This window comes from Clupea harengus, chromosome 16, assembly GCF_900700415.2.
Source record: "Clupea harengus chromosome 16, Ch_v2.0.2, whole genome shotgun sequence".
NCBI classification, from domain to species: Eukaryota; Metazoa; Chordata; class Actinopteri; order Clupeiformes; family Clupeidae; genus Clupea; species Clupea harengus.
Window position 1 is genome coordinate 6,980,762 of NC_045167.1, and position 20,000 is coordinate 7,000,761.

At 46.8% G+C, this 20,000-nt stretch overlaps 2 protein-coding genes across 5 annotated transcripts in view; one reads left to right on the forward strand and one right to left on the reverse strand.

Annotated features, from left to right (window-relative positions):
• fgd6 (FYVE, RhoGEF and PH domain containing 6) overlaps positions 1-2,529 on the reverse strand; it is a 22,353-nt gene extending 19,824 nt beyond the window's left edge. Inside the window, exons 1-2 of the mRNA XM_031583352.2 lie at positions 2,285-2,529; positions 1-984 (exon numbers count right to left, since the gene is read on the reverse strand). The exon at positions 1-984 is cut by the window's left edge and continues 1,327 nt beyond it. Of these exons, the coding sequence (XP_031439212.1) occupies positions 1-984; positions 2,285-2,294 (994 nt within the window). The 5' untranslated portion in view covers positions 2,295-2,529. The remainder of the gene's footprint in view (positions 985-2,284) is intronic.
• A 109-nt stretch (positions 2,530-2,638) lies between these two features.
• Positions 2,639-20,000, forward strand: part of vezt (vezatin, adherens junctions transmembrane protein) — an 18,627-nt gene continuing 1,265 nt past the window's right edge. The window contains exons 1-12 of one of the 4 annotated variants that reach the window (XM_031582485.2): positions 2,639-2,791; positions 6,077-6,208; positions 7,990-8,079; positions 8,383-8,567; positions 9,779-10,057; positions 12,183-12,332; positions 12,771-12,918; positions 13,474-13,793; positions 14,823-15,016; positions 16,013-16,113; positions 16,336-16,534; positions 17,781-20,000. The exon at positions 17,781-20,000 is cut by the window's right edge and continues 1,265 nt beyond it. In XM_031582485.2, coding sequence (XP_031438345.1) covers positions 2,756-2,791; positions 6,077-6,208; positions 7,990-8,079; positions 8,383-8,567; positions 9,779-10,057; positions 12,183-12,332; positions 12,771-12,918; positions 13,474-13,793; positions 14,823-15,016; positions 16,013-16,113; positions 16,336-16,534; positions 17,781-18,391 — 2,445 coding nt within the window. In that variant the 5' untranslated portion in view covers positions 2,639-2,755 and the 3' untranslated portion in view covers positions 18,392-20,000. Of the gene's footprint in view, positions 2,792-4,448; positions 4,693-6,076; positions 6,209-7,989; positions 8,080-8,382; positions 8,568-9,778; positions 10,058-12,182; positions 12,333-12,770; positions 12,919-13,473; positions 13,794-14,822; positions 15,017-16,012; positions 16,114-16,335; positions 16,535-17,780 lie in introns of those variants that run through there. The other 3 variants (XM_012841762.3, XM_031582483.2, XM_031582484.2) reach the window with 3 other exon arrangements.

The following is a 20,000-nucleotide window of genomic DNA, read 5'->3' on the forward strand; positions in this document are numbered from 1 at the left end:
GTGGGATGGGCTTGGGGAGGGGTTTGCTGGGGGGAGCAGGAACCGGTGAGATCACACTCTTCTCCCGGCACATACACCGCGACACGTCGCACACACACCGCGACACGTCGCACACACACTGCGAGATGTCGCACTCACACTGCGGACTTCCGCTGCCGGCCCTCACCTCACCCCTGCTGAGACACCTCTGCAAGGGGCTGGGTGTGTCTGTGGGTGTGTGTTCAGGAGAGGGTGTGTTGGGTGACCTGCGTCGTCGCGTCCTGGTTTGTGGGAGAGGGGAGTGTGTGTGTGGGAGGGGGGAGTGTGTGTGATTTTGTGTGGGTGAATCATGAGAACAGTCGGCTGACATGGAGTGGAGGGTCTGTGGTGGGTTTGTTGGAGTGTGTGCCGTTTGTTCCATGTCCGTGCGTGTGTGTGTAACATCCTCTATGCCTGTTGGTGTGTGTGCTCGGTCCTTTCCTTGGATAGGAGTGTGTGTGAGGTCTGCGACCACGCCGCCATTCTGCTCTCCTTCCTCGTCTTTTCTCCTCCCTCTCACTTCCTCCCCGCCATTCTGTCCAGGCAGGGAGAGGAGGAGGTGGGTGTCACCGCCGTTGCCAAGACGATGACACTGTTCGCAGGTGCTCTCCCCGCACACACATGTGTTAATGATGTAGCGCGTGTGTGTACTCCGAGAACTCTGGGGACTCTGAGCGTCGTTCTTGGAGTTGAGAAGGTGGAGTGTGTCCGGCAGTGTGTGTGGAGTGGTCTCCGCGGTGCGCGGCGAGGGGGGCGTGTGTGTGTTCGGAGGGACCCTGGCTATGCTGGACTTAGGCGGTGGATTGGAGCTGGTTTTGGAGGGACATGGTTTCGGAGCCAGTGCTGGTTTGGGCCTCTTGGTTGCCGCCGGTGATGGTTGCAAGCGGAGAGGGTCTGGTTTTGGGGCAATAGGAGGGGGTGGAGGTTTCACTTTGGGTTTGGGGGCAACTGGAGGCTTCTTCACACCTAAAGAGAAAGATGGACAGAGAGAGAGAGCAACACAAATGAAAAGATGAAAAGAGAAGGAGTACACTGCAAGAGACTGCAAAATATAAACATAGTGGCAGTAGTAACGAAGAGCAGTGACAGCCTGCCTGTGTGTGTCTGTGATCCTAAAAAAAAGAGCCTAGTTCGTCCAGACCAGACCCTACAGCCAAAAGGATCTCCGCAGTTGTCTCACAAGCTTCAAGTCATTTCACACCCGACACCCGAACAGACAACATATTTCTATGGCATATTAGCCACGTACAGTAAGCTAAACTGAAGTAAGCCTCAAGTTGCTACGGAGCATTTTCTGCAAGTTTGTGTTTGAGCGTTTAAACAACTCAGTGGCAAAAATGATACACCAAGTGATACTGAAGTAAACAAAACGAATTGCCTAAATAAAAAACAGGAACGCATTCCAGGGATAGAAAGAAGCGTGCGCGGGGATCCCCGAGTCAACACACACACACAATAGGCTCCACGCGAGACGTGATCATCATGCTCTCAGTCAGCCCTATACCCTCAAGCTCGGGCGAATACAAATATGTAACTCTACAGTCACTGTTAAATTTCGACTTTATGCATATTTACGCATCGTCATTTACCGGTTATATTAGTCAGCGAAACGTTAGCTGACTAGGGCAAACACGTTGCAGATTTGTTAACAGTTATTCTGGGGGCATTAAAAGAGGATTGGCTAGAGAGCTGTAAAACTTGTGACTTCTGGAGATGAACAAGCAACGGGGTTGAGATCTTGAACAATGGAGTAACGTTACACTTAACGCTTAAGCTACGCGTGGCATTTTCTCTTCTTTGTTTCCAATCAAAAAGAAAATATGTGCCCTATTTTGACACACACACACACATACACAAAGAGAAAGAGAGAGCAAGACAATCATCGTTACACACGGCTAAATTGTGTCGCGTTCTGTATTTGAATCTGTGAAAGGGCATAGAACAACAGAAACAGTAACTTAAACACTGTGATTTGATTTTATTAGATTTTGCGCATCCCAGCTCAATTTTTTTTCCATCATCCGCTGCTCTTTGCGTAAAACGGATATTCACAGCAAGCTCTGAAACGTTGTCCACAAAGACAACTTCACTTAAAATGGGATTAAACTTTGAGAGTTAATCTAAGCGATTCAATCAATCAAAATGTTACTGTGTTAGGTGTGTACATAAAGCAGAGTTTAAACTTGTTCAAGAACAATGCAGTAAACTGCTTGGTCGACAATATTATTCCTCACTTCCAACACCGTGATTCCAACAGGAAACTAACCTGAACTCATGATTCCTCGGTCTGTGAATAACTTGCATTCAAGGCGACCGCTTTCCTATGCTTTCCTTGTCCCGGGCCATTGACAGTCCCATTTAAGAAATCCAAGCAAAATTCCAGCGCTACATCCAAAAGCCGTTGTTTTGCTGACACCGAAGAAAAAGACTTGCCGATTCTCTTTCCTTTCTCTCCCGTTTTGTCGGTTTCCGAGCACGGAGTTATTCTGGATTCTCCTCTCGGAAACTTTGATGCGCAATACCCTAAACCGGCGCTGGAGGAGTACGTGAGCTCCCAGGCAGCCGGACCACGAAAGTCTTTCGATGGGAATGTGTGTCAGCGATGGATTGTGGGAAATGTAGTTTCCGTGATGAATCTTCTTTGCGCATTTAGAGGACTTGCTTAACATCCAACTGCTGTTGATTTGCCCGACTACAATCCCAGAATGCGCGACGTTGAGATACATGGCGGAGAGCAATGACTGAGGAGTTCGATGAAGATGTGGTGTTCGAGGTAAGCATAATCTTTTTTGGGCAGTGTACACGACTTTAGTCGCTTGATATAAACTGGGGCTGACGCTACTCAGACGCCTGATGTGTAGCTTATAGCAATCAGATGCAATGTACTCAGCTAACTTGCTAACAAGCTAATGCCGTCAGCTTACAACTCCACATGAGGATTGTTGCTAGTGTCAAGTAGGCGCTGACTTGCACAGTATAGCCTATAATGTAAGGGAATTCTTTTTTTGTCATTCAAATGCAGTTGACATGGTGATTGTTTGCTAACAGTTAGCCTGTTCATGAGGGCCATTTCCTCAGTGGGGTGTGTGAAACTGCTCTGACAGCGTGCGGTCTGTACCTGTTTGTAACTCAGCTATGTAACGTTAACTCTAGCTGGCACCATATCTCCAGGCATAGTGTGTTATTATGCGTCTGTAGTTCTACGTGTGTAAACGTCATACCGATAAGTTAAGCATGCTAACTTGCACCCAGGTAGTGAGTTAGTTAACTTGCTATCACCAGGTGTAGGTAACTTTGGGCGAGGTTTATGTGATGAAAAGTTGAGTGTGCTGTCAGTTGATCAGATCTTAAGCATCAACGTGATTTTGAATCTCATAACGTTAAAATACAGTAGGCCTATTCACTTGGTGTTAACTGGGAAGGAAGTGACAATGGAATTGATCGGCTGATCCTTCGGTGATTATATAGAGTGATGCAAGTCTACACTGCATGTTCACATTAACGTTAAGTCTATTTCTCTCTCTGACCAAGTAACGTTGGCTGGACAGCTGGGTGTTTTGATCCGCTCCGATAGGTGAATTGTGGGTCTGTGTTGATCATAAATCATATCTGTGGCCGCCCCGTTCTCCACTTTTACCCGGAAAACGCTGACCCAATTACCGAGACGGCTGCTGACGCTACCGATCATTCAGGAGAAAACGGATGAGACTGGAGCCACATTCTGCTCTTTGCAATGACGTTTACTCCTAAGAGCCATTCCCAACAGCATCAGTGCTGCTGGTCATCAAGCGAGCTGATTTTACAGAAACTTGTGATGGAAGCTTTGAATTCAGATCAACGGGCGCTTTGTTTACTCTGTTGTAATGGTAGATTAGTGTCTGATTTGGAGTATAGCCTAATTTAGATTATCCAGTTAGGGTTGCCTGTATTCACGGATCTAATTGGGCTCATGAAAACAGGCGACTTCACCGCTGCTCAACTTTACTTGGGATAGTCCAATCACCAGCAACCTTTTCCAAAGGAGCATGCCAGCCAACCATCACCACACTAGAAAACATAGACACTACCATCGCAGCAGGCATGACAACTTCCCTTGAAAAGTGAACAAATATGCACGGGGTGTGCATTACACAGGCACATTTACTTACTAGACTTCTCCCAGACCGAAGGTGACTGTCCAGTGGCTCCCGCCCTAATGTGGCCCTGGTCTGGCTTCAACTCCGCAGCTGTCAGCGATGAGTTAGTTACTCTCTCTACTCTCCCACCATATGTCCTTCAGGTCTGAACTACTGCACCTCTTGCTGAAGTCTGAACATAAATAATGAGGTGGATACAGTTTGTTTGTGTAAGATTTGAAAATCATATTGGGGAGCCAGTGAGGGATTAGCAGAGGTTGATTTAGCCGCCTTGGGGCGCTGGCTAGGTGGGCACAGAGCAGATGAGGAAACACTCGGGCCAACTAAGACGCTTTGCTCAAATCCGTGTGGAATGGTAATCTGGTCGGCCGGTCCCCGGGTCCGAGTGAAAGGAGCGCAGTCGGGGTCGGTTCCTGTTCTGCGGAGCCTGGAGGGAAGTCTGTCTGGGTCGGCAGCGGCAGGCAGCGGCAGGCAGCGAGGCAGGAAAAGGATGGCGTACTACCCTAGGCCAGGCAGGAGGATGAGGATTGGACGAGAGGTAACAGGACAGAGGGATAGAGAGACTGATTCATAGACGTAAACTGAATGACAGAGGGACTGAGAAAGTGCTTATGATATACACATTTATTCATTCAGCAAACCTTCTTTTACTCAAAGTGGCTTATAATTATAATACAGTACAGATAGCTGTAGGCTACTAGTGATCCTTGGCTATTGACCCCATGACCTTGGTGCCGTAGCACTGTGCTTTAATCGTTGAGCCACAGGACCAAGCATGTGATGGTATATTCCCTAATATTCCGCTCCACCATAGACATTAGGTATATTCTTAATATCCAGCTCCACCATAGACATTAGCGGAGAGCCACAGGACCAAGCATGTGATGGTATATTTCTAAAATATTCAGCTCCACCATAGACATTAGGTTCATAATATTCAGCTTCACCATAGACATTAGCGGAGAGCCACGAGGACTTTGCTTAGCTCACCTGTCGGCTTCTCTGTCAGTTTGTGAGGTTGTGATAACCTGTGAGGAGTTAATTTTCAGTTGGATATAACCCATGATCAGCCGTGCTGGAGGGAGTGTGGTGGCCATTGTGTTTGCTAAAGGGGGAAATTTAGCTAACACAAAGGATCAGTTTAGCTAAAATACCAAAGCCTGGCTCCCGTGAATAGGGGATGTGGGGGATTTGGTTATGAGAGGGCTAGTTGATCCGTAACACTGTGTGAAGCTGGACTCTGTCATAAAATGAAGATTCTATCGCTCACTCTCTCCCTCGCTCTCTCACTTTCCCTCACTCTCTCTTTCTCCCTCTCTTTCTCGCTCTCTTTCTCACTCACTCTTCCTCTCTTTCTCACTCACTCTTTCTCCCTCTCTCTCACTCTCTCTTTCTCTCTCTCTCACTCTCTTCCTCGCTCTCTCACTCTCTCTTCCTCGCTCTCACTGACTCTCTCTCTCACACTCTCACTCTCACAGTTATCCTCCTTGTCTGCTGTCTGTATCATTTGTCTTCCTTCTCTCTGCTCTACTTTTCTCTCCCTCCTCTCCCTCTCTCTCCTCCCCCTCTCTCCTTCTCTCTCCTTCTGTCTCTCTCCCTCCTCTCCCTCTCTCTCCCCCCCTCTCTCTCCCTCCTCCCCTCTCTCCTTCTCTCTCCTTCTGTCTCTCTCCCTCCCTCTCTCTCTTCCTTTTTTTCTCTCTCTCTTTGTCTCTCTCAAATTCAAAAGAAGCTTCATTGGCATGACCATAATGTTCTACTGTACTGTATACACAATGTACATCAGAAGGGACATCTCTCCCCCAAATGTTCCTGCCATCTTGTCTCACACACCCTGTGTCACCCTCCCTCATTTTCGCTCCCTGTCTCCAGCACTAATTTGGTGATGTGTGTGTGTGTGTGTGTTTGTGTTTGTGTTCCTTTAGAACTCTCCCCTGTTCCAGTATCTTCAGGATCTAGGACACACTGATTTCGAAGCGTGTGCACCCGTTTCTCAGGAGGATGACCGAGCTCAGGACGAGGGGGCGTGTTCACGCGACGCCCCGCCCCCTCAGAAAGTGAGTGACAACTCTGCCCCGCCCCTGCCGACCTTCGACCTATCATTTATAAAGACAGTGGAGATTCAATGAGAGGGTCTGTTGTTCATTTAGTGCCTGTGTGTGTGTGTGTGTGCGAGGGGAATTCCATATAGATTAGCTTAAATGTGTGTGTGTGTGTGTGTGTGTGTGTGTGTGTGTGTGTGTGTGTGTGTGTGTGTGTGTGAGCATTATGCAGGCAGGGTAGCGAGAGAGTCAATGAGAATCTGTGATGGGATGGCGAGTCTGCACTGAGTTTGATAAGATGGACAGGAAGTGATGTCGTGGGTCTGTTTAATGTTTGGGGTTATTGTGTATGACATCCTGATGGGAGAGAGAGATTCCTGCCTGCAGCTACAGAAAGCACACGAGAGTGACGAATGTTCAATAAAGTGTGCGCACTCGCGTTTGTGTGTGTGGTGTGTGTGTGTGTCTGTCTGTCTGTCTGTCTGTCTGTCTGTCTCTGTCTGAGAGAGGCAATAAGCTGACACTGCTTGTTGCTTGTATCAATCTGAAACAGTCACACACACTGAGGAATGGAGTGTGTGTGTGTATGTGTGTACTGAAGCATATTTTCTGTTTCATACTACCGTTGTGTGACCTTGAAATTCTCTCGCTCCTCCTCCTTCCATCTCTTTCTCTCCCTCTCTCTTCCGTCTCTTTCTCTCCCTCTCTCCCTCCTCTCTCTCTTTTCTCTATCTCTCTCTCTCTCTCTTTCTCTCTTGTAAGATGACACAATGGTCCAGGGATATTCTCAGTGTTGCACCAGTGGAATACTAAAGACCGATTATAACAGGGCAAAAGTTGGCAAGACCGTCTGTGTGTGTATGTGTGTGCGCGCAATACTTAATGTTTCACAAGGCTCTGGTCTTGATCTTATAGTGTGTGTGTGTGTGTGTGTGTGTGTGTGTGTGTGTGTGTGTGTGTGTGTGTGTGTGTGTGTGTGTGTGTGTGTGTGTGTGTGTGTGTGTGTGTGTGTGTGTGTGAGTGTTTCACTAGGCCCAATGCCGGGTCTTCTGTTGGCATGTCTTGAATAGTCTGCGAGTGGAATGTTTGGTAGCTAGTGCTGAGGGGGTGAGAGGGTGAAGTGTGAATACTTTAATGAGCGTTCCTTGGTGTCCTCCTTGGTGTCCTCCTGGTGATAATAGCCCTAGATGTTTTGGGTCTTTCTTTAGTGTGGACTTGGGGTGAGGGGGGTGGGGGCAGCTGTGTGAAATCTCAAAATAGTGTGTGTTTGTTTGGTGGGGGTGGGGGGGTTTGTGGGGGCGGAGCAGTGTTCTCATGGATGCCTTAATTTCTGATGTATGAAAGAAAAAATCAATAATCAATCTGTCTGCGTGTGTGTGTGTGTGTGTGTGTGATTTATTTGTCACTATAGTAGGTCAGCTCTGTGTGTGTCCGTATATTTGGTATTTGAAGTGTGTGTGTGTTTTGATGGTCACAGCAGATTAGTTATGCTTTGCGATTTTAACGATCGCTTCAACGCTTCATCCAGGCATGGGGAACATTTCAGTCAAGGACATACACTATTGCTTACAAGTGTGTGTCTGTGTGTGTGTGTGTGTGTGTGAGTGAGAGAGAGAGAGAGAGAGTCTGTTTGTGTGTGTTTGTGTCATAATCTCCTTTGTGAGAGAGAGAGAAAAGGGGACCCAGAGCATGGTACTGTACATTTATGTTCACATAGTTTACTTACACTGCATCCAAACTTCTGTGACGATACATTTTGTGTGTGTGTGTGTGTGTGTGTGTGTGCGCGCGCGCAGGAGAGCTGGATCAGGAAACTCACGGGAGCCATGCGTCGCCTGAGTGTGGTCTTCAGCAGTAACACGACACAACAACATGAACGACAGCTGGTAAGGGTTACCTAGGCAACAGTGCAGTCAGTGACCTAGGCCACGTCCATTTCTTTTTTCCTGTCATGACTCTCTCAGTCCTTCTCCTCCTTCTCTCTGTGTCACCCTCTCTCTCTCTCTCTCTCTGTTTTTCTGACAGCGTATGTGGGGAGAAATATATTTATGAATGTGCATAAGAGAAAGTGTGTGTGTGAGTGTGGGGGGGACTAGTACACAGAATCATTCATTGAATCAAAGATCTGATGATGTGCAAGGTTGCAACAGTCACGTTGTGTTGTGTGTGTTGTTTGTGTGTGTTTTTAGGATGAAGAGTTTCGGCGCTACGCCCTGCGTTGTGTGTTGTCGCAGGACGTCTTGCTGCAGGAGGACATTGAGCTCATCGAGCTGCTGGATCCCAGCATCCTCTCTCTGGGATCGGCTACTTCTGCCTGCCCCAGTGTGGACACGGCCTTACCCAGACCCCAGCTACTGGCCAAACCCACTGTCTGGTACTGCATACTTACACACACACACACACAGACACACACACACACACACAGACACACACACACACACACACACACACAGACACACACACACACACACACACACACACACACACACACACAGAGACAGACAGACACACACAGACACACACAGACACACACAGACACACACAGACACACACAGACACACACAGACACACACAGACACACACACAGACACACACAGACACACACAGACACACACAGACACACACAGACACACACAGACACACACAGACACACACAGAGACACACACACACACACACACACAGACACACACAACACACAGACACACACACACACAGACACACACACAGACACACACACAGACACACACACAGACACACACACAGACACACACACAGACACACACACAGACACACACACAGACACACACACAGACACACAACACACACAAGACACACACAGACACACAGAGACACACAGAGACACACACACAGACACACACCAGACACACACAGACACACACAGACACACACAGACACACACAGACACACAGACACACACAGACACACACACACAGACACACACACACAGACACACACAGACACACACAGACACACACAGACACACACAGACACACACAGACACACACAGACACAGTTATGCCTTATGATTCTGAAAGTAGGCTACATTCAGTATGCAGCATGTGTACTATGCAGTGACATCCTTTTTTTGTTTTCATGCTGCATGCAACACAAACTTAGTCACACACACACACACACACACACACACACACACACACACACACACACACACACACACACACACACAGAGTAGCATACACACACTTTATTCACACACTCTTACACACACTCACACACTGTGAAACACACTCACACATTCATTCCATGCTCTGTCTCACACACAGACTCATACAGAGAAAGACTCACACACACTTACACACATTACCACACACACACTCACACACATTAACACATGTGAGTCACACATTAGCAAACACACACACACACACACACACACACACACACACACAAACATTAATACACATTAACACACTCACATTAACACACACACATGAACACACATGAACACACAAACACACACCGTACACACACACACACACACATTAACACACACACATTAACACACATTTACACACTTTTTTACACACTTCTTTTTTTCTCTGCAGGGATGTCTCTGTCCTGGTGTGTTTGGTGGCGGTCCTGGCTGCAATGTGTGCGTGCGAATGCTTCGGCCTGTCTCCAGGGGTGTGTGTGTTGTGCCTGAGTGTGTGCATGGTGTTGCGGGGCTTTGCTCTTAGACAGCGAGCGCTGCAGCAGAAGTGTGTGTGGGAGCAGTGTGTGTGTGTGGAGCGTCTGGTGACAGAGAGCCGCACACTGACCAGCGTCTGCAGGAAAACACTCCGATTGGTCCAGGAGACAGAAGTTATCTACCGCGGATTCACACTGTAAGAGCACACTCACACACTCACACACTCACAATGGCATGCACACACACACTTATGGGACACTGGCATGCACACACACATTTATAACAAAAACACACCTGAAAACACTCAGTCACAGTGGAATGTACGCTCTTTCACAAACACACACTCACAGACACACAAGCACACACACACTCACAACCATGGGCATGCCCACACACCCATGTTCGAACTGGCACACACACACACACACACACACACACACACACACACACACACACACACACACACACACACACCTTTTAAAAGTTAACAGTGTGGTGGACTGGAAAATTACCTACGCACTAAATACATTATTTTGCAGCATCAGTTTCATTTTCTCTCGTTCTCTCTCTCACACACACACACACACACACTATCCCTCACAAGATCCTCAGTCAATCAGCAGTTTAGCCTCCAGACTGACATTTTGAAACCAACACTAACAGATACTTTAGAGAGCAGAGTCAGAGCAACTGGGGGGAGTGAAGGATGGCCAAATCTGAAGCACCAATATTTGCCTAAACTCTTCTATGCTCGGTTGGAAAGCCTCCGTAAGCCAAAGAGCCTTCCCTAAGACACGGTTACCTGCTCTATGCAAATGTGTTCGGAGTAAGCGCTCCATCAAGATTGTACTTTAACCCCTGTCCACGCTGAAGGATGATCTAATGTAATCGAAGTCCAATAAATGCTCATCTAGTTCCTCATTTTAAAGATCAAACATTGAAAGGAACCGCATGTCACTTCAGACGGCGGATCGTTGGACTTAACAACTGGTTCTGCATAGAGTCTAAACAAACCCAAACACCTTTGGCCTATTTCTCTTATTTCTCTCAAGATCACTAGCCTCGAAGGAGCGATTCTCAAGACACCTTTAGAGAAGTGTGGGAACAAAAGGCTCTTTTAAGGAACGTCCCATCCCCCATAACCTCTCAGACTTAAACACAAAGAGAAAGCCAGGCTTTGTTCTCCGCTCAATGACTGACTCACTCAGTCCTGTGGCCCCTTTTATGATTTTTACTGTACAAATCATGTATCATTTACACAAACACACACACACACACACACACACACACACAGACACACAGACAGAGAGAGAGAGAGAGAGAGAGAGAGAGAGAGAGAGAGAGAGAGAGAGAGAGAGAGAGAGAGAGAGAGAGAGAGAGAGAGAGAGAGAGAGAGAGAGAAAGAGAAAGAAACAGAGAAACCATGAAAAGTTGGTTTGGAGATTTCACAGAGACATGTTCTTGACCCATGACTCACATTAGGTCAACATAGGTCCAGTCATTTCACTGCACTGTCCCACACACACACACACACACACACACACTGCATGTGCACTCGTTTACATATATCATACTGCACTGTCTGCTTATGTCTGTTCTGTTTGCTTTTGGTCTTGTGAGTGTACTGTGTGTCCAGATAGTATAGGATTTTGTGCGTCTGTGTGTGTGTGTGTGTGTGTGTGTGTGTGTGTGTGTGTGTGTGTGTGTGTGTGTGTGTGTGTGTGTGTCTGTATGGCTGTATCTCACCTGATAACTTGCATGTTCTGACCTGTGAGTGTGTGTGTGTGTATCTCACCTGTAGACTTGCACATTTTGGCATGTGTGCATTGTGGTTGACTGTGACACAGTGTCATATATGTAGCATAGTGTATTTAGTCTACGTTTCGTCAGTATGTGTGTGTGTGAAGAGTTAATAGTGTGTGTTGCATTGTGTGTGTGCGTAGTAGTAGTGTTTGTGGCTTGTGTAACCTTGACATTAAGTCTGCATTGTGTTTTGTGATGTACATGTGTGTTGTGTTATGTGTTTTTAACGTTTACACAGTGTAGTGAAGTGTTTGTCAAGTGGTGTACCATATTTAGCTTTAGCATACTGTCTGTGTTTTGTAGTGTTGTGTGTGCGTTGTTTAACGTTTAGCTTTAGCATACTGTCTGTGTTTTGTAGTGTTGTGTGTGCGTTGTTTAACGTTTAGCTTTAGCATACTGTCTGTGTTTTGTAGTGTTGTGTGTGCGTGGTGTCTGTTGCATGTTTAGCCTAGTGTATGTTCTATGTGATCTTTGGGTCTGGGACGTCTGCACAGTCGAGTCACGTTTCACTTGTCAAGTTTGCTCGACAGGGTAAGCGCCGCCTGTCCCTTCAACAGAGCGGGAACTCCTCGGGGCCAGCAGCTGATTGGCCTACGCAAAGCCGCCTATCAGAGCCTTCGCTCCGCCTTCCGAGCCTCCCGTCTCGCCACCTGCCTCATGCTCAAGTCGTATCCTTCAATCTCCATGACAACACACACAACCTGTGGAGTATGTGTGTGTGTGTGTGTGTGTGTGTGTGTGTGTGTGTGTGTGTGTGTGTGTGTGTGTGTGTGTGTGTGTGTGTGTGTGTGTGTGTGTGTGTGTGTGTGTGCTGCCTCCAGTGTATGTTGAGCGGTACCAAGTGTGAGTGTGTATGTTCAAGTTGCACTGTGTTTGTGTGAGTAGCGCTGGGCAAACATGTATAAGTATCGCATTACACAGTAGGTAGTAAACAGTAAGTATGGGTGTGTGTTAATGTCTGAGAAAGAGGGTATTATTTAGGGAAAGAAATGTTGTGTGCGAGAGAGTGCTTTGTCTGTGTGTGTGTATAGCAGTCATGTTTGTGAATTTCTGAATGTGTTTGTGTGTATGTTCCTTTGAGAGTTGGCCCTTAACTCTAGCCCCAGGTTCCCTCTGTCCTCTGAGATGGATAATGTGGTGAACTACGTGTCCAGCGTACCAATCAAAGAGCTCGGTTTGGGCCTGGGGGCGGAACATCTCACTGATGACCAGGTGCAGGAACTCACCGATGACTACAGCCTGCCAGCACTCAAGGTACACACACACACACACACACACACACACACACACACACACACACACACACCATTGACTTATAGCCCACCAGTAGACAAGGTAAACACACGCACACACACTTGTATACACATGCACTTACACACACACACACGCATAAACACACACACAGTTTGTCAGCGCTCAAGGTGGACGAACGCGAACACACACACACACAAGCACATATATGTAAACACAGGTGCGCATGCAAGTATTCTTGTGTAAATGTCAACACAGGTGCGCACACACACACACATACACACACACACTAATGGACTCACACAGTAACATGCACACATTGATTCTCTGTCACACACAACCACTGTCAGACCTACTGATTCCGTAACTAAAACATCTTCTGTCTTTGCCAGTATGATGCTTTTAGTGGGATCCAGATATAAATGTCACCCATATTTACACACTGCACACTCACACACACTGTACACACACTCACACACACTCACACACACACTGTACCCACACACACACACACTCACGCACGCACTCACACTCACACACACACACGCTTGTTTTCAGATGCTGTTCCAGTTGTGGGTGGGACAAAGCTCTGAGTTCTTCCGTCGATTGGCTCTTCTGATGTCGCCGGGGCGACAGGAGGATTCCAGTCTCATCATGCACCAGGCTATCACCACGGTGACCAGCCCCCTCCAGCACACCCTGAGTGGTTGCCTCGGCGACCTGCAGCGCAGTTACGACTTCCACCGCTACTTTGAGATGCAGTTGCAGTCCCAGAGTGAGAGGACACACTCACACACGCGACAGAGGTGTCACGAGCTCAACACACTCCACGCCTCGGTCCGAAGCCTGCAGTTACACCTGAAAACACTACTCAATGAGTACGTATCTCACACACACACACACACACACACACACACACACACACACACACACACACACACTCTAACACAATTCAACACACTCCACGCCTCTGTCCGAAGCCTGCAGTTACACCTGAAAACTCTACTCATCACACACGCACACACATTTTCTCACACACACACACACACACACACACACACACACACACATTCTCTCTTCCTCACACACACACACATACTCTCTTCCTCACGCACACACACATACTCTCTTCCTCACGCACACACACACATACTCTCTATCTCTCACACATACACACACACATACTCTCTCTCTCACACACACACATACATACATACTCTCTCTCACACACACACACACACACACACACACATACATACATACATACATACTCTCTCACTCACACACAAACACAACAAAGTGTAAGGATGTCAACACACTCCATGCCTAGGTTTTCTCTTTGTCTGTTTCTGTCTATGAGGGTAAAATGGCCTGCAAAGTACCATCCCTGGACAGCAAAAAAAAAAAACAGTTCCCTATAGTGCCACAGGGGGGCAGTCTTTATCAATGTCTAAGTGGTAGGAGAATTTCTGCTGGAGAATCCGTCAATGAAAACACCTTGCAGCATAAATTATGAATTATGAATATGACTGAAACATAGTCTCCTCACTGACCGAAAAGTATGTTAGTCTGATCTATAAAATTCATCACAGTAATGAAGACGCAAAACTGAAATAAAGTTGTTTTCAGTTTAAAGGTTTTCCCTTTAAATGTATCATCAAAATTGTTATTAAAATGGAGAGAAATTGTCAGGAGATCCTTTATGTCTCTGGGTCACATACTGGGTGTCTTTCATTTCAGTGGAGTTCCTCTCAACCGTCACCTTCTTGTAACCCGTAGCCTAAATCTGCATAAGTATTTGTGTGTGTGATTATACTCCAACTTCTCAAGGTGCTTTTGTGTGTGTGTGTGTGTGTGTGTTTGTTTGTTTGTTTGTTTGTTTGTTGTAATGGCTAACTTTTCTTCAGGGTGATCATCCTGGAGGATGAGTTGGAGAAGCAGATGGTGGCCAAGGAGACAGTTGCCATGACGGTGGCTGGTTACCAGGAGCTCCAGGAGCGCCTGAGTCTCCTGCAGCCCCACATGCAGGCCAGCAATGGCATCTGGGACGACACACTCACCCAGGTGGACAAGATGCTACGCAGGGCCACCAACTGCACAGGTATGTGTGTGTCTGTCTGTGTGGGTGGGTGTGAGTGAATTTTCCGTGTGTGAGATATGTCCACCACACACACACACTGATACATGGGTTTCATTAACCTAAGACACAGACACACACATGTTCACACAGACGTTCAAACATGTCGTTGACTTGATACACTCCATGCCTCAATCTGAAGAGCTACAGATGCACATGAAAAAACTGCTTATCTTTCTTTCTTTCTTTCTTTCTTTCTTTCTTTCTTTCTTTCTCTGTCTCACACATGCACACAGGCACGTACACACACACACACGCACACAACACGGCAGTGTACATTTCCACCTGCCGTTCTGTAAGTTATTGCAACCATAAACACTGGTCCACAGACTGACGGGGTTTATGGTCTGTACTGGCTACAGCAGTGACAGCAGCCTCTGTGTTTAATGGACATTAACCTGGCCTATCTCTGCCTGTGCGCATATCATCTTTCAAAGAGCTCAATACCTCTTAAAGTGCACCACTATATGGACATGATGGTGTTTGCACTTGGCAAACTGATCAGTTATCTAGTCATTGCATTGGACACACACGCACGCGCACGCGCACGCGCACGCGCACGCACACGCACACGCACACACACGCTAGTTATTTAGTCATTGCATTGGGCTTACCACTAGTAATAGTATTTTTGAGGAGTCCCTATGAAATGATACTGATATCAAATACAAATGAATGAAACACTTCCTAACAGCATGTAAATAAAATAAAACGATAGTTACAAAACTTATTAAGTGTTTAATGTGAATAAAACAATCATAAGAAGCTATCACGGCTAATAAACAAACATAAGGTGTAATTGGTGTGACTGCTGGGGATAAATTAAACCATCCTTAGAGCTGCTGTAAATCTGATGCCCAATATGCCTTCAGTCTTGACCATGTGTTCTTTGAACAGATTGTTGGATAATGCAGTGTGTGTGTGTGTGTGTGTGTGTGTGTGTGTGTGTGTGCTCTTCAGGAAGTCCAGATGGTTCGGAGGATTCCCCCCCACTTGTCCCCCAGCCCCCCATTAGGCCGGTGAGCCTGATCACTGACAGAGACCCAGTGCCCGAGGAACAGGTGTGTTTGTGTGTGTGTGTGTGCGCATGTTTTGGCGTGTGGAAGACTGTGTGACAGAGTGTGTGTGTGTGTGTGTGTGTGTGTGTGCGCAACATCTCAGTAAATGGTTTAGTTTTGTTTTCCTCTTGTGTGATTGGTCAGTATATTTCTTGTTTGTGTGTCCTCCTCCGTAACTGGAGGGGTAAATGATTGAGCCGGTCTACCTGCTTTCTGATTGGTCAGGAGTTGGAGGCGTATGTGTCCGATTCCGACTCCGAACCAGAATATGGATTGTCGTCGTTGTCACCATGGGAACTGGAGCGCATGAGGAGAGAAGGGGAAGAGTCTAAGCGGGTTCTTCTAGAACTTAAATCAGTGCTGGGGTTCCGTGCCTCAGAGACGGAGAGACACAAACGACAAGTACTGCTCTTCAACGAGCAAGGTAGCGCACACACACACACACACACACACACCACACACACACACACACACCTATACATACATACATACATACATACATACATACATACCACACACGTACGTACTTGTTCCTTCACCAAGCAAAGCAACACACACATACACACTCACGCACAGTCAAAGAGACACACACACTCTCAGTCACTCACACACACACACACACACACATACACTGGCTGCTTTCTCTTCACACACACACACACACACACACACACATATACTGGCTGCTTTCTCTTCACACACACACACACACACACACACACACACACACACACACATACTGGCTGCTTTCTCTTCACACACACACACACACACACACACACACACACACTGGCTGCTTTCCAGCTGTCTAAAATGGTATCTTATTTCTGATTCCTCCCTCCCCTGTGTCTGCAGTGCCCTAGAAATCAATAACTGGTGGCCATCTTGACCAGCGGTACAAATTTCATTACCCAGAAAGCAAGATGTTTGTCTGCTTTCTCTTTTCTCGTGCACACACACACACACTCACACAAACTCAAACACAAACACACACACCACACACACACACACACATACACACACATATATACACACACACACACACACACACACACACACAAACACACAAACACACACACACACACCCCACACACACACACACACACACACACACACACACACACACACACACACACACACAGAAACGGAAACGGAAACGCACACATACATTGTACTGCTACTGTAATAACTGCTGCAGTAACTATAACAACGTTGTAAAAACTGTACACCTGGCTGGAATGTATAGAACAAATGGAGTAAAATCCATGTTGGAAAAACGTTGTCTCTGTGCAGACACAAAACATCTGTTTTCTTTCTCACCTCAGGAAACACACCTAAGCTGTAGGCTTTAGAACAGAAGGTTTTTTTCTCAACACCGGAAACACACCTAAGCTCTAGGTTTTAGAACCGAAGGTTTCCACTCTCTCTGTCCCTCCGTTCTATATTCTGCTCTAGCCTCTAGCCTCTAGCCTCTGCCCTGTCAGTCTCACTCCCCTGTCCACATCCTACTTTCAGATGAAATGAGTACTTAAATGTGAGCAATGAACAAAAGACAGATTATTCTGCATATGAAAGAGGGGACTGTGTTTTGGTTATTGGTATTAATATTGGTTTCTGCTTTTTTCTTTACTCTTTTTTTTTTTTTTTTTTTTTTTTTGACACACATCTAGCTGCTGTGAAGCCCGTTGCTGAGGAAACATCAGAGCCAAACAACCAGACAGACCACTCTGAACCGGACGTTTCCATGGGCAACCACGTCGCCGTGCAACAGGGAGAAGAAGGAGGGAGAGAGGCAAAGGAGGAGAGAAAAGATGGGGAGGAGAAAAGAGGAGAGGAGGAAAAGGAGGAGGAGAAGGAAGAGGGGAGACATCAAGAGGTCAATGAGGAGGCGAATGAGTTCAGCTGTGGCGTATCCGCATCTGTCGCCGACGGCGACGGGGAGCAGGAGAACATCAAGGCACAGCTCTTTCAGTATGATGGGACGCCAGAAGCCGCCGGGGCGGAGTCAGGAGACGGACTTAACCCCATGGCGCCGCGGATCCCTGCCCTGACGGTGATGGACAGGCTGACGGAGATCCACGGCGCACAAGCCTTGAGCTTCAGCTCCGCCATCGCCGCACAGGTGGCCGCCCGCTCACACACCTTCACACACATGCAGGAACACACCTTTGGTGACTCGGACGAGGAAGAGGACGAGAAAGAAGAAGAAGAGGAGGAGGAGGGGGAAGAGGAAGAGAGGACGACAGAGAGACAGAGACGAGAGGAGAATGAGGATGAGTAGAGACTTGATGCTGCTTTGAGAAAAACAAAACAAAAACAAACAAAATGGCTTGCCTGCCTATTTATTTCTGTTTTATTTCTCTTATTTATTGGAGAGGAGCTTGAAATTTTGTTTTTATGTTATGTTCTTTTTTTTAATTATTATTCACCTATTCTCCGTCAGCTATGGAAACTCCTTTTGTTTTAGATTTTTAGATACTTTATTAATCCCTGAGGCAAATTGGGACTCTGCGTTTAACACAGACACAAACACACACACATACACACACACACACACACACACACACACACACACACACACACACACCCTTCAGTTGGGGGTTAGCTGACTGCTCAAGGGCACTTCAGCCGTAGATGTTGAGGGCTGTTTATTCATTCTGTCCGCCCTCGTTTTTCCTGCCGGTCCAGGGGATCGAACCGGTGACCTTTCTGTACCAAACTCTTGTCTGTGACTGCCCCCCAGAGAACCAGTGCGTTGTCATACACATTAGTCAGGAATGCACGCACACGCACACACGCTTGCTCGCTCACATGCACACCTACTTTACCTTACGCACACACACTCGTACCCACACGTACCCACACATACACGTACCCACACAGCCACACACACACTTGTACCCACACACACACAAACTCGTACCCACACACACACTTGTACCCACACAGCCACACATACGGGTCTCATTGACAGTACCTCTGTAATGTCTCTGTTAATCATTCATCAATCACCCCTCCTCCGTCCTGTCCGACAAGATTTAATCTATTTTTCCTTTTCTGTGCGTCACTGAAAAAAGAATCTCACGTGTGTATGAACACACCATCCGCACCAGAAAGAGAAAGTAATTTGGGTCCGAGGGCATTTCTGCTGGAAGTGATGTGATCAGGAGAACACAGCCACGGGAAGTATTTGGGGTCAGCGGTCATGCCTACAGGAAGTGATTTGGATGTAAACACACAACACTTTCAGAAGGTCGTCAGTCACTGCTGTCCCAGGATCAGTGGTGAGAATGTTGAAACTTTCTGGAACCCTATAAAACATTGAATGTTTAAAACATTGAGTGCATTTGCTTTGCATGTAGTCAAGCTCTGTGAGGAGAACCAGACAGGTTCTGCTCAAGTGAAATGGTGCGTAATGGGATTGTTTCGGAATAGCAATAGTGTTGCCGTGGGATACTTATTGTTTTCACGATCAAAATCACTTGATTCATAAACATTCTTCAATGAAAGTCGGAATAAACATAAACAAAATGTCCCTCCTCCTTGATTTGTCCACTGTAAGCTCAATGGGTATGGGGGGGGTGCTACAGAATATCTTATGAGGTAAATTAGTTGGAGAAATCGAATGTTCAGAATGTAGCAACTATTTCTAGGGGCGTGTCCTCTCTGGGGACCAACCCCACACACCCTTATATGTCCGTCAACCAATGGGATTGCCTCACTTCAGAATGTGTCGATCAAAACCAAAATCACTAGATGAGTGTTAGCATGAGGTTCTTGCTAATGGTTTTCTTGATTTTTTTTTTTTCTTGTGTTTTTTTTTATGTATGAAAGAGTGTCTGTGTGTGTGTGTGTGTGTGTGTGTGTGCGACAGAAAGAAAAAGAGATTA